Source organism: Staurois parvus, unplaced genomic scaffold (genome assembly GCF_062004578.1).
Source record: "Staurois parvus isolate SC_StPar_1 unplaced genomic scaffold, SC_StPar_1.0 ptg000287l, whole genome shotgun sequence".
Classification (NCBI taxonomy): domain Eukaryota; kingdom Metazoa; phylum Chordata; class Amphibia; order Anura; family Ranidae; genus Staurois; species Staurois parvus.
In genome coordinates this window covers 9,961,162-9,978,733 of record NW_028318083.1, presented here as the reverse complement: position 1 = coordinate 9,978,733, position 17,572 = coordinate 9,961,162, and the positions used below count along the sequence as shown (strand labels likewise).

The window sequence follows — 17,572 nt, the reverse complement described above, 5'->3', positions numbered from 1 at the left end:
GGACATCTAGCCCCCGTAAAAATGTACTGTAGTAGAAATCTTTGGATTAACGCTGAATATTGCAGAAAAAGCTGGTTTTGTTATTGTCTTTTAACCTCCTTTATGCTTTGTTTTCCTCTGCAAAAGAGGAAACTTCATAGTGTAAAATTGTAAGGAACCGTTTTATTAAAACCAAAGAGGTACTCGCATAATGAAAACTGAAAACATGTAAAGATGGCCACTCATGCCCAGCGGGCATATTGACATCGCTGCTAGCTATGCCTTGGGTAAGGTAGCTCGCTGAAATGAATTTGATGCCCTACCTGTAGAACGTGGGTCGCACTAGCTCTGTCTTAGTGAATGGAGCAGACATGCCTGGAACAATCCTTCATTATCATTGAACATCATTTCATTGAATAGTGCTTTTATTATTTCTGATATGGGTTGGACAAGGGGGCCTTACATATTCTCTTAAAGTGTTACTAAACCCAGGACCCTGCATTCACTGTATATGGTCTCCCACAATATACACAACATGGAAATTTTAATTATTTTAGTAAAGATAAACTGCTAAATACCTTTTCTCATCAGCCATATATAGCAGTCTTGTGACTTCTATCCTTGTCCAGCTGTGCACTGGCTAAAGCTTGTAGGAGGAGTTTTCATTCTCCTCTGACTGTCCTATGAGGTTGCATAACCCCTGACCCTCTGCCTGGACAGTGCTGATTGGCCCTTTGCTGATCACATGCACCCTCAAACTCTCTAGCAATACACACTAAACTGAGCATGTGCTGAGTGACTCCTTCTACTGTCCCCAGTTCATCTGCTGATAGTACAGAGCTCTAAAAGGGGAGGATCAGAGAAGTCCGGATCAAACCACCTTTTTACACAATGCGGAGGATTAACCCCTTAAGTTCCACAGTGTGTATAACGAGCATGCTTTACTGCATATATAGACTGATTTTACTGTTGTGGATTTAGTAACACTTTTAAGAAAACAAACACTGTAATTGTACAAATTACAGTATAAGGTGCTTCAGGGCCCTACAAAACCACACATTTAGGGACTTCATTTAAAATTTTGTTGGAATGAATTCCTTGATATAGGAATACAAAATAAGCAGTCTTTTTCATTTCTAAGGTAACCGCATAATCAATAAAACAATAGAAGCTGTCCAGTAGTTGCCTTTTATTGTTCTGACTGCTTTAGGGAGAACCTTGGCTGGGACAAGTATGGGAGCTGCCATTACTGATCTACCAAATGTTTAGCCTATAACAGGGGTCTGCAACTTTTAAGACATAAAGAGCCACTTGGACCCGTTTCCGAAGGGAAAAAAAAGACTGGGAGCCGCAAAACCATTGCAACATTTAAAACAAATCCGACACTGCATATATTGTTTCTTACCTTAATGCTATATACAGGATCGTGCAGTTAGCTTCATCCCCCATAGTAATTCATCCCCCATATAGTAATTCATCCCCCATATAGTAATTCATCCCCCATATAGTAATTCATCCCCCATATAGTAATTCATCCCCCATAGTAATTCATCCCCCATATAGTAATTCATCCCCCATATAGTAATTCATCCCCCATATAAAAATTCATCCCCCATATAGTAATTCATCGCCCCTATAGTAATTCATTCCCCATATTGTCTCAATTCACTTACCTTTGCTCCGTGCGTTCCTCTCACTGTGTTCCCGCGCTGTGTTCCGGTCTTCAGGGCGGACTGTGAGAGGAGAGGAGTTCGTCACGCTGCTCCGCCTACATCCTGGCTGCCCCGCCTACATCCTGACAGCCAATGTTCCACGCTCTGCGGGCCGGATTAAGAGTCCTGACTTTTGAGGCGGCCGCCCGAGAGGAGGGAGGGGAGCGGGCGCCCGGGAAAAAAGAAGAGTTGCATGTGGTTTGCGATCCGCGGCTTGCCGACCACTGAAATCCTATTGCCTGTCACCTGGTGGGCAGTGTGCTCCGGAGCCGCAGCAAAGATGAAAAAGAGCCGCGGGTTGCCGACGCCCGGCCTATAACAAGTATACATACAAGAGTTCAGATCTTTCAAACTTTACCTAGCAAATCCCTGACCTGGAATAAGTATGCAGCCAGCAAAGAAACCACAATCCAGAAACCAGCCCCAGGGGTTACACATATTGAGACAAGTCTGAAATGTATGTTTTGTCTCAATGTGTTCACTTTGAAGCTGGATTACAGGCAGATATTAAAAACTATAACAAATACTGATGAAGTCACATGTTGTGAGGTAACACGTAGGGTGGGCCGATGGTGTCAAGCTGCAAACCGGAAGTCTACGTGCTGCCATTTTGCAAGTGGGATTACAGCAACCAGCTATCTGGAGATCACTGTATAGTGAGTTTTTACACTGTGGTGTCCCAGGAGGACACATTTTAATGTGAATGCAATATATACTTTTTAAATAAAGGCTGGTTTGATTGCATATTCAGCAGTTTTTGTCTACATGACTGCGTAGTATAATGGAATCATATTAAGTGTTGGCAAAGAGTGGGGAGAAGTTGTACCTTTTTATATATACCTGCCCAGGTTAAAAGGGAAAAGTGCAGTTTTTGACCTGTCATTATGGGTCAAACATTAAGGTGAGTGCATACGTATGTTGGAGGTGGAAGAGCACAGGGGTGATACAGTAGTACTGTACACTGGAATATAGCGGTGTGATTACACCAGTTCAAAGTCACCGTGGAATACATGGGACTGTTTATCACGATTTATGTTGTATAAAGTATCACAAGCACTGTGGATATTACATAATATATGTGCGTCTATATATATATATATATATCCATTGGAATATATGACCATGAAGTATGTTTGATCATTAAGTGTTCACAAGCGCTGTAGAGCATTGTCTCTATTTCACTATCATTGTGTAGGTTTATAAGTGCACATTCAGTGGAGTCAGTGATTATTATTTGACATAGGACGATCACTATGTTGATATACTCATTATATTTGTATGTATTATGCACTGCATTTTTTATTGATTACTATTTTGACCTATGTGGGAACACATTGCATGCTAGCGGCATAATCAAAATTAGGAACCTATTGCACTGAAGTTTGTTTTCACAATACAGTTATGTAGTTGTTAAAAAGAGTTCTTTTTTTAATCCAAGTAGTGCACGTACCTTATCTATGTGTTGCAGTCTCCTGTATCACACCATTTTAGACTGGAAGCAGAAGGAACTGTATTGGGAGCACACCTGAAGAGCATTGCATGTCCATGTGCTGACCAGAGGAGAGGCATGAGGTCCTTGGTCTACTGCTGTCCCTTCAATGTCCTGCCACAGACTGGAGCAGGGAAGTGACCTAGACATTTTGGGTAACGTCTGTCAGTGGCCCTGATGCGCAGCCACCAATGGTCATGGTAGACAACGACCCCACCCACCTAACAGAGAGAGTCTGCCATATTAGGTCACTCAAATTGTCCTGGCTCGAGGTCCTCCTCCAGCAACAAGGAATGTCCAGATGTACAGCCTGCTAATGTTCTTTACTGTGGCAGAAATGTCATGTACAGTCCTTTACTTCAAAACCTTCATCTCCTTATTTCCAGTGCTGCACATTGCATCTCCATTGCAAACTTGAACCAGCTGCCGCACTCTTCCAGTGTTCTCACTGCAGGTCCATAGATGAGTTCCCCAACTGAGCTTGCACACGCCTACCCAGAAGGGTTCCTTTCCTCAGGCTCCAGGCGTACATATTAGTATGCCAGGGGTGACCTCTTCCCATCACCCTTTTCCTCCAGGCTCTTCTAGCTCTAACTTATATAGGGCATACTAGTTCCACTTACTATATCCACCCAGATGAGGTACCCCACTAAAAGGGGTACTGATCCCTACTACATGCCTGGGAGGGCTGTTGAAATCTTGGGATTGGAATGCCAGAAATAGAATTCATTCGTGATCGTCCTCGTGAGCTAAGTCTAAAGTGTAAATTTATTGTTTTTGTCACCAGCACTGTTCACGACATAAGGGCCTGTTGCATTACCATCATATCTGAGACCGTTTATCATGCCGTCATATTTTCCTATTTTGTTTTTCTCTTTACAGACTTTTGGAGCTATGACTTGTGTATATACAAGTTATCAGACATTCTTGTCACAGATCATAGGATTTTTTTTTTCTCCTTTCAAGTTACAGTCTGATTAATTTCTTGCTGCCTGATGCTCTGCCTGCCACGCAGTGCACATTATAAAGATGTCATTACATTGTATGGTGTACAACCCGAAGTAGAGATGTGCCTGCTGAGAACTATTTACTGGCTGGCCAAAGGACACCTAATAAACAATGCAATCCAACGTACAGGTAGGATGCAGTCACAGTCCGCAGAAGCTACCCTGATTGAAAGTCTAAAATCACTATCCATTGATAAATTAAATTGCCCTTTCTGTACACGAGACGCGTTCACATTGAATGAACCTGGAGATTTTTCATTCTGTTGACTGCATCCTTTATTCTCTATGGAGCATGAAATATAGTTTCACTGAAGACACGTAAGAGAAGGATGTTAACCGTCATCACAAAACTGATACTTGTCATACTAAATTTTCCACATTACTGATTGGCCTCAGCATCTAACAGCTGCAAATTGCAATTCCTTACAAGCAGTCATTTCTCTGTGTGCAAAATAAGACGGACATGGTGCTGCTTACCCAATTCCAGCAGAGGCAACAGATCTTGACTTGCTGGAGGAATTGTGAACTAGCTTTTTACTATAGAGAATGTGCATTTTATTTACAATTTGGTATCTACTGTATGATGTAGTTCATAAAATACATTTTTATTTTCATTTTTTGGGGCTGGCTAAGATTTGGTACTATTAGTGTCCTTCATTTATTCTTTCATATTGAACATTCCATTGTAGAACATAAATAAAAAATTCTATGGAGATGAGACCTCCTTATAAAATCATGAAAGATCTAAAGAGACCAGCTGTCACCAACTTAAAATATTGCAGGTGAGGCTAGGTCCACACTGTGGTGCGGTACATTGCATGTGATTCGCACAGGAACCGCACTGCATTCCTGTGCAAATCACATGCAAATTCTGTGCGGTGAGATTTGAGCCTTATGTATGGCTCAAATCGCGCCATATCCGCACCAAAAAGGTGCAGGACCCTTTTTTGGGTTTGCACTAGAATTGGATTGCATGGGTATTCACACCTATGTGATCCGATTCTGCACATCGCACCGCGTTTTGCAGACCAATTTCGGGGTGTTGTTAACATACACACCTGCAGTGGTTCTCATGAACGGGGTGTGATTCTGATGCGGTGCAGAATTTGCACAGAAAATGCTTTGATTCCTGCACCACATCAGTGTGAACCCAGGCTAAAAGAACAGAATAATCAGGTATTTTAGATGCTTACTTGCAGTGCTTTCCTTTTCGTTAAAGTGATTGCAAAGGATCAACATGTGTTTTTTGTTTGTTTTTTTTTGTAATAAACATGTTGTGCTTCCCTGCTCTGTTTAATGGTTTTGTACAGAGCAGTCCCGATCCTCCTGTTCTCTGGTCCCCTGCTGGCTCTTCTTGCCCCTAAGGGGACACTCGGGCGTGCTCACTCCGGAGCCGTCTATGTGTCCATCCGTGGGGAAGGAAAAAAATTTGCTTAATTCCCTCATTAACACAGTTAATGTTCATGGGGAAATCCGTCCCACAGTGCTATTGTGTTAGATTGGCGGGAAGCGTTCCCTGTGGGCAAAACAAAATGATCACTACTGGCGGCTATAGCCACTGACCATGATCCCATGCAAACAATCCAACAGGCTTAATGGATCAACTGCAGTACAACCAGCCTGCCTATAAATGGATCCAAGTTCGACCAGTCCCTGCGGGAGCAGCTGTGATTAATTCCATCTATGGCTGGTTTTAGGCTGCTGGGGCTCAAGAAGGCATTTTTGTCCACACAAAGGAGAATGGGCAGACTGGTTGCTGTGACATTCAGATGGTAGGGTCAGAATTTGGCGTAAACAACAACATAAAAGCATGGATTCATCCTGCCTTGTATCAACGGTTCAGGCTGGTGGTGTAATGATGGTGGGGGGGATATTTTCTTGGCACTAGCAAGGTACACCTAGTAAAGTGGCCGGTGAGCGTATGTTAAATTCATATGTAATCTTAAGGGAACATTTTTGTTAAAATGAATAGTCTGGTGAGGGGGTCACTGTAAATGTTAACTCTGGACAAACCAATAAATCCATTACTGAAGTATATGTTTGGAAGGTGTTTAAACTGATCAAAAGTTTGTATTTCTGTCAATCCAACACTGAGACACAAAACCTTTCTAACCTTGCTAAAAACACAGCTAGGGTGGTGACCTGATTTTAAAAAAGTTAAAGCGATATTAAACCCAACAGCAAACATTTATTCTATTGCAGCTTACCAATTCTAAGATGTGTTGGCTGCATTAATTTTCTCTTTTAGGCTTTCTTTTCTTTGTTTTCACCTTGTGACCGAGCCAGTAAATCTGTTTTTCAACAGTACAAGCTTTCCTGCAAATGTAGCAATTAAAGTGTTGAGACAAAATATTTTCCACAATGATCAGCTTTTATTTATTCATTTAAAACTCTTATCCCAGTAGCAGAAGAATTTTGTTGTAACTGCAGTGTGAGCTGGAACTTGGCTTAAATTTTTTAGTGTATTTAAATCTGCTAGTACATTTAACACTTGCCTCCCCCCAGACTAGCAGTGCTGCTATCCAAAGGTTCCCCTGTGCGGTGGTTCCACTCTGATTCAGATGTGTTACTGGACAGGTGAAAACGGAGGGAAAAGAGACTAAAACAAACGAATGCAGCGACCATCAATCTAATGATAGGTACGCTGCAATATATTACATGTTTGGTTTTGGGTTTAATGCCTGCAGCGTGTTTAGTCAGTGAAGGAGCATGAGAAAACTGATGAGCTTTACAGAAAACTCCTCTCTTTGTTCAACATTTTTCTTGTCAGTATATAGGCATGCAGCTCTTCCCTGTCTAAGCCTGAAGACTACAAGAGGCTAAATTCAAGTCAAATTCAGGTACTTGCATTAGTTGCATTTTAAAGTAAATGTAAAGCTAAACTCTAGCTTAAAGAAGGCAATAGTGAGAATATTGCAGAAGAATCTGCTTTTTTAATTTTGCTTCAGTCCTGAACAGTCCCCTGCAGTACTTTTTTTTTTTTTTTTTCTCCTAGCCAGAAAATGTCCTCCGTCTTCTGGTTTGAATATAGCAGGCTGTCATCGTTTCGCACCTTGCGGCCATGAGCTTAGAGTATCCGCAGGGCTCAGGATGAAGACAAGGGGGTTGGGTTTTAGTTGAGCAGACATAACTTTTTATTTTTTTTCAGCTTTAACCACTTACTTATCTGGCACTTATACCCCCTTCATGCCCAGGCCAATTTTCAGCTTTCAATGCTGTCGCACTTTGAATGACAATTGCGCAGTCATACAACACCATACCCATATGAAATATTTATCTTTTTTTCCCCACAAATAGAGCTTTCTTTTGGTGGTATTTAATTGTCGCTGGGTGTTTGCTCTTTTTTTGTTTATAGCTCAAAAAAAATCAAACAATTTAAAAAAAAAAACATTTTTTTCTTTGTTTCTATTATACAATTTTGCAAACAGGTCATTTTTCTCCTTCACTGATGTGTGTTGATGAGGCTGCACTGATAGGCAGTACTGATGGGCACGGATAGGTGGCACTGATGAGGTGCAACTGATGATGCACTGATCTGATATGCAACAATGATGGGCACTGATAGGGGGCACTGATGGGTGGCACTGACTGACGGCACTGCTGGGCACTGGTGGGTGGCACTGCTGGGCACTGATCATCATTGCCCTGATGATCGGTGCCGATCCATCCTCTGACAATTGCCGGTTATCGGCAGTACTTTCCTCATTCTGTGACAGCGTGAGGAAAGTGCAGCTGATAACCGGCAACTGCATTTACTGGTGATCTGCTGTGTCATTGGACACGGCTGATCACATGGTAAAATGCCGCTGTGATTGGCCATTTACCACATCATGAGATCAGCTGTGTCCGAGATCAGTGATCACGGAAATCGCCGGGTGTGCACCCCCAGGGGACGGCGCGTTCTGGGAGGACGTCATATGAACTCACCACCCTGCCTCTTCATCGCATCCAATCAGAGAACACTTTGCATTCTGTGTCGAGAAGGCAACCCCTTGTGTTCACAGTGGAGCAGGGCAGCCCCTTGGTATGGGATCCACAAACTTGTTGAGATCGCTGTAGAAACGTTCCCTACTACAATGATTTCTAGCCTCTAGGAGGATCTCACAGGTATCGTATATCTGTAGTTACATTAATCCAAGCTGCAACCAGTGTATTGATGTAGAAATGTACATACCAGGAATTCTTCTTTAAGAATCCATTAAAAATTCTTCTCTAATTCTCCATTAGGTAAACTTAATTTTTCATGAGAGAGAGACATCAATGCCACTATCTGACTGTAGTATGAATGCATACAAGTTTATTTAAAAATGGTTATGAGTTAGTAATTCACAAAATAAGACTGTTTCGCACATGTCAAACAGTAGACCTCTCCGGACTATGCTGATCCGAATCATTGTAGGCAGTGTGTTGCTCAGTCTTATGGCTGCACTGGTGGATTCTAGCACTAAGACACAGACGCTGGCAGCTGTGGCTGTCTCAGGCCAATAGATTGCACTGCTGTCTCAGCCAATGAGGGAGAGTTCCCGGAGAGCCGAGGCTCTTGTGCACATCGCTGGATCATGATGGGGCTCAGGTAAGTATTAGGGGGGGCTGGGGGGACTGCTGCATACAGAAGGTTTTTTACCTTCATGCATAGAATGCATGAAGGTAAAAAAACATGAGCCTTTACAACCACTCTAAATTAAAAACAGAAGATGTTGAAACGCTAAAAGATCTATAATACGAGTTGGTGAGTTCGTTTAAATGCTTTTCTTGTCCCACAGAGATTCTAGCTTGTATATTTCCTTGTTCCCAAGTTCCCCTATTATGCGCAGCTAATGTAGATGTAAAGTGTGCTGGCTTATTAAGCAGTTGTAAAAATACCGTGATTTTTCTTTGCAAGCTGATGGAATATGTTGTGCAGAATCCAGCTCTGTAATCTGCTTGTAAACCAGTTTTAGTTGCTGAATATTTGGAGAAAAAAAGTATTTCGGTATTGTTTCAGGGAATTTACAGGCAAAGTGCTAATATTCTAAAAATGTCAACTGGACTATGGTCTGTGTGACTGAAAATATTAAAGTGAGCATGTTGTTTTTGTTTTTTATTTCTTTTTATTACGTACCTAAAGCTGCTCTATGATTTATGGACACATTTATGCATAATATTTTTAAAGAGACCGTCAGTCATTCTTTTCATTTTATCGAAGGTTTTTGGCAAGATCACACTAATGATATTATTATTATTATACAGTATTTATAAAGCGCCAACAGTTCGCTCAGCGCTGTACATTACAAATATTTATGTAACACTTTCTAAATATATTTTTGTGTGTTTTGGTGTAAAGACTTTGGCTCGCTGTATGTTGTCATTTAAAAACTGTTAATACATCCTACATCCCCTTGTCCAGCCTTTCTCAACCTTTCTGGTCTCAGGGAACCCCTGTTAAGAATTACTATATCCAGGGCTTTTTTTCCCCCAGAGAATAGGTGCAGGAACTCTCCCCTTCCGAGTCACCCCTTGTCTCCATCACTTACCCACCTACAAGCACCATCCTTTGGTTCCACTGCCTACCCACCTACCAGTACCACCCCTTTTTAGTGACAAAACCAATGATCATTTTGTGATATTAAATAATTTGTATGGATTTTACTAAAGAAAACATAAAAAGCAGTAAAAAAGATCCCCTGCTGCCAACAAGAAAATCTTCCCCAGCAACTATAGACCCCTGCCAGCAACAATAGATCTCTCAGCAGCCAGCAACAACACACACCGCCCTCAAAAGTAAATTCCTTCCAGCAACAATTGACCCTTCAGCAAGAATAGACCTTTTTCTCCTCAATAGATTCATGCCCTCCCCCCTTCCCCAGCAACAATAGATCCCCCAGCAGTGAGCATCAATAGACTCTCCAGCACTCCTTACCATTACATACTTTCAGTGCTGGAGGTGCCGGAACTGCGTTCCCCCACGTTCCCGCTGAAAAAAAGGCCTGACTATCTACAACTCATGATACGTTAGTGTGATGGTAAGTGGGAAGAATGTTCCTTACACGTGTGGTCATTGGGAAGAATTACCCCCTTATAGATAGCTATAAAGATCAATGGTGTCAGTGGGAACTTATCTGAGAGGCAGAAATTGCTCAAGGAATCCTGGCAACCTCTGGGAAATTCAATAAACTGTAACTATGGACAGGCCGGTCCAAATTCAAATATTCAAATATTTACATATTCTTAGATTCTGTACTGTGTAGCTACCAACCACTGGTGAGAACTTTTGTCCTCTTACTTCATGGCAGTAGCAGTATAAGCAGGCCCAGCTCATTCTCTCCTACATCAGTGGCAGCCTTTCCAGTCTTCTAACCTGTATTTTAAAAACAGAGCAAGTTTTCTGTGAGGGCAAAATGGGGTAAGACTAGCTGCTGAGAGAGCCAACTGGAGCAACCTCAGTGCTTCTACATATACCTTTTGAGAATGAATAGTTCTACAACTTGGTCAGTTATAGAGGTCAGTGAAGGCTTGTTGTAAAGCTAATTTAAAAATTGTTGAAATAAGTAAATATTTGAATGTCCTTAACCTACCTACCATACGCTTTTTACTTCCATTGCCATAAATAATATGGCTGGGCAGTAAGTAAACGAACAAGCACTCAGCCACAATAGCAACCATAACCGTGTGATTACTTTTAGCAGCCGTCCTCGAATCAGTGCATTCCCTCTCCCATTACTTCTTTGTAATGGGACATCAGTCAGAAATGCAGGGGAGACATTAGGGGTACAATTGTAAGGCTTGACACATTTGGTATCTATTTATTTGACACGCTCATCTTTTATCCTTAACAAAAATTGAAGGTTATATTGCAGTTACCATCATTTTATTTTACAGGCCCTCTACCTTGAAAAAATTATGTATTATGGGGTTTTTGGAACATTTGCATGTACGAAATGTGCATTTTACCATGTATCTGAAAAATACTAAAGATATTATACAGTATCCCTATTTAACCAGAACTTTCTTTGTAAACTAACATGAAATGTACCAGTCAGTTAGTATTTTATTCATCGTGTCTTTTTACTTCTTGTGTTTTTACAGGTCCTGGCATCATGTCGAGCCTTTATATTGACAGCTCGCGTCCCATGCAAGGTTAGTTTTTCTCTTGTCCTATTATAACTCCATCATATTTCCCCAATATGGTATAGCATTAGTCAAACTTTTTTTTTTTTTTCTTTTTTTGGGATGAAGTGTGGACTGGTTCGAACCCTTGTCTTAGTCCTGATGGGAGTAGGCTCTTCATTTTCTGTCCTTTTAGACACAACAGAAATGGGAAATCACTCTTCAAAGTTCTTAGAACAGGTGTCCCTTTTTGAAAGATTTTCCATCCATTCCGGTTCTAGTGACGACTGTAAAATTTGGGCTTCCCTTCATTTTGTGTACCAGTAACCAAGGTCACCAAAACAAATTTGGTGAATGTCTCCAGCAAAGGTACAGATAGGGGTTCTATCTGCTCCCCTCTGTGCAAAACTAAAAAAAAAAAAATTCTGTAAATACACTTTAAAATGATGGCCGCTGTATAGTGCATAAGGCACATGCCAATAAAATTTAAAATGACAAAGAAGCGGTAAGGTTGACCTGCAAGTTGTTGTAGAACTGTCTGGATTTGATAACACTGAGGCTGAGTAGCATTAGGACTTGTTCTAAGTGCCCGTGGAAGTATGAAGGACAGTAAAGTTAGAAGATACATCACTCCTGAATGTATGCATAATATATAGATTTTATATCCAGTGTATATACATTTCCCTATTCTAGATATATTTAAAAAGTAATTGCAACAATATAAACATACCAGAAGTATCACTTGGTAAAATACTGTATATTATACATGTGCAGAATGAAAACATTTGTTTTTTTTCGGATCGATTTTGTTAAGTTACTAATTTTGTTTTGTTGCGTTTGTAACAAAATTCATTTTGTTTGGTTTTGTTTATTCATTAGCAACCAGATTTACATTTTTCCAATGGATTTGAAGCATTCGAATTTGAATTGAAAATATTGAATCAATCGCATTCATTGTGACAAATAGCTGGTTCTATTCGAAATTCAAATTTCAAAAGACGGCACTATTCTATGTTATTCTATTCTATTCCATTATTTTATATTTTATTCTATACCTTTCTATTTGATTCTTTTATTTTCTATTCTTTTTAATCTGTTTTACTTTATTATTTTTGATTTTATTCTGTTTAATTCTATTCTAATTTCAAAAACTAAATTTTGGAAGACGGCTATATTCTTTCTGTTCTATTTGAAATTCTAATTTCAGAAGACGGCTATATTTTATTCTATTCAATTTTTTCTATTGCATTCTTGTATTTTCTATTCTGTTTAATTCTATTATTTTTAAATTTCAAGGTACGACTATTTTCTGTTCTATTCTTTCTTCTATTCTATTCTTTTTGAAATTTGAATTTCCGAAGATGGCTATATTCTTTCTATTTTGTTCTATTCTATTTAGAATTTGAATTTTGAAAGACTGCTAAATTCTTTCCATTTTATTCTATTCTGTTCATTTGGATGATGGATAAATTCTTTCTATTCTTTTCTTTTTCCTTTCTATTCTATCGTTTTCAATGTTTTTCCTTTCTATTCTACTCTTTTATGTTGTATTCTTTTTGAAATCCGCATTATTTTGTAATACACACAGTCTTTTGAAGGAAATCGGCAATAGTCAGCACTATTTTTACATTTCAAATTTGTTTTCAAATTTCGTCTCATTTTCGAGTTCAGTTCTATTCAAATTTGGATAATTTGTTACTTCAGACAAAGTTTTGTTTCATTATTTCTAATTCATTTAAATTCGTCACTATTGTAATTTGAAAATTTGGATTCTTCCGACTGTCTGAATAATGAAAATTCTGTCCTAATTTTTGATTCAGAACTAAACAAACCTGCACATGTTTCATATATATTCTGTTTAGTAAATTAATTTGTACACTGTACTGTATATTGTATGAAATTCATTTTGTAAAGCACTGCGCAAACTGTTGGTGCTATATAAATCCTGTATAATAGTAATTACACACAATTTTTTTATTTATCTGCTTCTTGGGAGACCAAAAACTGGTTTATCTTTTCATCACGCATGCAAGTTGCTCAAACTGATTTATTACCGCAGTGTGAGAGTTCATAGTCTTGTGGATAGAAACAACCATTAAAGTTAATGGTTTTGCTAGTTGGCAACTCTTTGTTCAGTGGTAGCAGGTGTAGAAGGTCTCTAAATGGTGATAGTTGTGATATGTAGGACTTTCATTTTTTAACAGTGGTTGACAGGCAGATAAACTTCTCTTTTGGAGTAAGTTATAGCTAGAAAACCACAATCCTTAGTAGTTAAATACATTGAAGACAATCCCTTTAAAAGCAAAGGCGCTGTGGATTTACGCTTATGCTTAAGATTCTCTTTTAATTTGGTAAATATAATAATCCTAAGAGAATATTATTGGACCTCAAATTTCTGGTCTTATGTTGTCTTAGGCTCCATGCACACTAGTGTTTTTTATTTTTTTTAAGCTCAAAAAATTCTGGAAGAAAAAGCTGGATAAAAAAAGCTGATAATGGCGTTTTTTAGAAGTGTCTTTTGTAGCAATTACAAGCATTTAGGAGTGTTTGCTTTTTATTAGCATTTTTACTGTACATGTAGAAGAAAAAAAGCTGTTAGTAGCGTTTAGGAGTGTTTAGCGGTTTTTTTGTTGTTGGAAAAACGCTCAGTGTCAGTGGTAGGAGAGGAGGGAAAGGGTCGGGGATTTGAAGTCCGCCTTCTTTCTTCTCCTTTCAGTGATGACAGTTCGGGCTATACGGCATCTGATTGGTCAGCAGCTGATCTTTGCAGTGTAATTTGTGTCCACTAACGCAAATTGCACTGCGAAGTATCGATATCATGTATCAGCGAGTACTTGACCGAAAGTATCGGTACTTGTATGTGCCTATTTAAAAAAAACCTGTATTGGTGCATCTCTAGTTGTACAGATATACCTGTAAAGCTGTGTTTGAAGTATAGACCAGATGGGATTTCTCCTGCGCTCAAGGACCCAGGCCGGTGGCGAGTAGATGGAACCAAAACCAGAAAAAAGCGACCACCAGTGCATACAAGGTTGTGCAGCTCCAAACAAGGCTGGGGAAGCCCGACCAATACTGCAACGTGAAACAAAAACGAGAAGCGCACCAACCTTGCGCATTACCTCAGCAACCAAATTTTATTAATTAAAGAATGGTACTCACAAACAGCGAATAAAATCAGGCATGTAGTCCTCACTAGTCTACTTCAACACAGAAAAGTGAAACAAAAACGAGAAGCGCACCAACCTTGCGCATTACCTCATCAACTAAATTTTATTAATGAAGAAGGCATGGCCTTCGAAACACGTCAGCTGTACTGAGTGTCTACCCTCATGATGGGATTCGCGTTGGCTCTTTATCTCTGAAGTCCCTTTGAGGACTACATGCCTGATTTTATTCACTGTTTGTGAGTACCATTCTTTAATTAATAAAATTTGGTTGCTGAGGTAATGCGCAAGGTTGGTGCGCTTCTCGTTTTTGTTTCACTTTGCTGTGTTGAAGTATACCAGTTCACCAATGAGAACTAATGTTGTAAATGTGATTGATGTTCTAACACTTGTGGTCACACCTCCATTTAGCACCTGATGTGATTGATATATATATATATATATATATATATATATATATTGTGCATTTCTGTTACATAGTACAGGTCAGTAACCAGACCGAAGTCTGGTGTCTTATCAGCCCGATATTAGCTGATAGCGATTGTGGCGTAAACCGAAATCCCAGCAAGCATTCACCCTACTGTATATAAATCTGCTTTCTTAAAACAAGCCTACTTTGTCACTCTTATTAATACCTTGTCATCCAGTCCTTGTTGTCTCTTCTCTACTTTAACTCTTACTGTCTCCACGTCCACCCAGCACCTCACTCACTGCTCATGAGATTGCCAATCATTTCAAAAACAAGATTGATGCAATTCGTAGGGGCATCTCCACTACACAGACATCTATCCCACTTAGCATACCTTATACTAAACCTCCCTCAACACTTTCCTCTTTTGACCTTGCTACTACTGAAGAGGTCACTAAAGTTTTCTCAGGAGCGTGTCTCAACACGTGCCCCCTGGATCCTGTTCCCTCACAAGTACTACGGTCACCCTCTTCTTCTATCCTATGCTCCCTCATTCACATCTTCAATTTCTTCCTCTCTACTGGTGCATTCCTCTCCCCTCTAAAGCATGCACTGATCACTCCCATACTTTTAAAGCTCTCACTGTTCCCCACCAGTCTGAACAACTTAAGACATATCTCCCTGCTCCCGTTTGTGACAGTCGTGGCGTCAGACCCCCAGCCCTTCTCACCAACTCGTGAGCAAAGAACTAGCCAATCTAAAACCGCGCTGTCACGTGCGTAACAATGCCGTGCTCAGCTGCACCTTGCACAAAGATTTTCCAGCTAATGGACCACAGTCTATGTACCTGCAGCCTGAGAGTGATTGTTACTGGGTCAGGTTAATTACACAATTAACCCTTCATACTGCCACCACCGCCTTTTCGTACAGAGGAGGAAACTCGCCAATATTAGCAATAACACTATGATGTTTGAATAATCGTCTGTATACACACTGTCACCGCAGGCAGATGTATATAGAGGTTTAAAAACACACAGTAGCGCTCTTCAGAGACAGGGATTCTTAGTTTGCATTAAAGAGCTTTAGAAACAGTTCATCACTTTTCAGATAATAGGATGTATTACTAAAAAGGTCCAAATGGTGCAATAAAAATATTTACAGAAAAAGATGTAGCCAATATATATGTATAAATACAGAGAGCAATAACACAACAGGGAGATAACAGAAATTTAGAGAGGTAGAATACTTGCCGTCAGCCTTGGTTTAAGCAGCTTCAAGGGTCCTGAGCAAAAGGGTGCCTTTTCTTCCAAAGTTGGTTCCTGGTGTTAAAAGGGAGATCTCTTCATCTTACTGCTCCAAGCATAACAGCCTTTTCTAGGAACTTAGCAGGGTGTCTCCTTAAAGCAGAGAACCAATCGCCTCATTTTGGGGAGGGGTGTTTTACGCGGTGAACTCAGGCTATGACCAAAACCCTCCCAGTTTAGATCATGGTCAATAACCTTCCCTAGGTACATGTAGTAGCCTAGCCACTAGTAGATTAATATGCAGAATGATATCCTGAACGTCCAGACATCAAATATGCCATACTTTACTATTTCAGCTAGAACTATATGGCTTTCTGCTCTCCTGTAGACTTTAACTAGGGGTGTAAGTTATCAGGCAACTCGCATTAAACTGAGCTATCCGAATATATGCTTTGTTTCATTGTAATTATTTCCTATCTTAAGATATGAAATTATATGGAAAAGTGGGTTTAAATAGGATGTCTGTTTTACTGTTATCTCAGAATGTCTTTCATGTCTCATGAAGGACTGGTTTATAGCTTTATGATCACCTCAAAGCAAGAGTCTCACAAACATACTGGGCCCAGGCTAATTGGGGTTTATAACCATGACGCTATCCCACTGTGCCTGATGTCTTGTGAACTCAGCATACATACAGACCACATTCCTGAGGGAGGGGGATTGGAGGGAGAGAGAATGATACAAGATGGAGGATCTGTAGCAAGATGGATGACCGCGTCCATCTCTGTACGTACAATTGCTACACCGTTTACTTCTAAAATCTTAGAATGCTTAGTCTACAATTGCCTGAGCTCCTACCTCACTGACAACAATCTTCTTGATAGTCTGGCTTTCACTCACTACTCTCTACTGAAACTTCCCTACTAAAACTCACTAATGATTTACGAACTGCTAAAACCAATGGCCACTACTCCATACTCTTACTACTTGACCTCTCCTGTCCTCCTCAAAAAGCTCCACTCTTTTGGCCTCCGAGACTCTGATCTCTACTGGTTTTCCTCCTACCTATCGCAGCACTCCTTCAGTGTTACCTATAACTCTGTCTCCTCCTCTCCACTTCCTCTTTCTGTAGGGGTCCCTCAAGATTCTGTCCTTGGACCCCTTCTCTTCTCCATCTACACCTCTTCCCTTGGTCACGTGATAAAATTTCATGGCTTTAATTACCATCTCTATGCTGATGACACACAAATCTATCTTTCTTCTTCTCACCTCACCCCTTCAGTCTCCTCTCGCATTACTAACCTATGAAGTAACATATCAGCATGGATGTCACTCCACTTCCTCAAACTAAATCTTTCTAAAACTGAGCTCATACTATTCTCTCCAGCCCGTGTCCCCTCCCCTGACTTCTCCATTAATATCAATAATACAACCATCAGTCCCTCCCCTCATGCCAGGGTACTAGGTGTAATCCTAGACTCC

The 17,572-nt window shown here is 40.2% G+C and overlaps 1 protein-coding gene across 2 annotated transcripts in view; it reads left to right on the top strand.

Moving 5' to 3' along the window:
- The window catches only part of CARMIL1 (capping protein regulator and myosin 1 linker 1), a 401,711-nt gene that overhangs the window by 139,573 nt on the left and 244,566 nt on the right, over nt 1–17,572 (top strand). For both annotated transcript variants that reach the window (XM_089682230.1, XM_089682229.1), the window contains exon 3: nt 11,253–11,303. In XM_089682230.1, the coding sequence (XP_089538356.1) occupies nt 11,253–11,303 (51 nt within the window). The remainder of the gene's footprint in view (nt 1–11,252; nt 11,304–17,572) is intronic.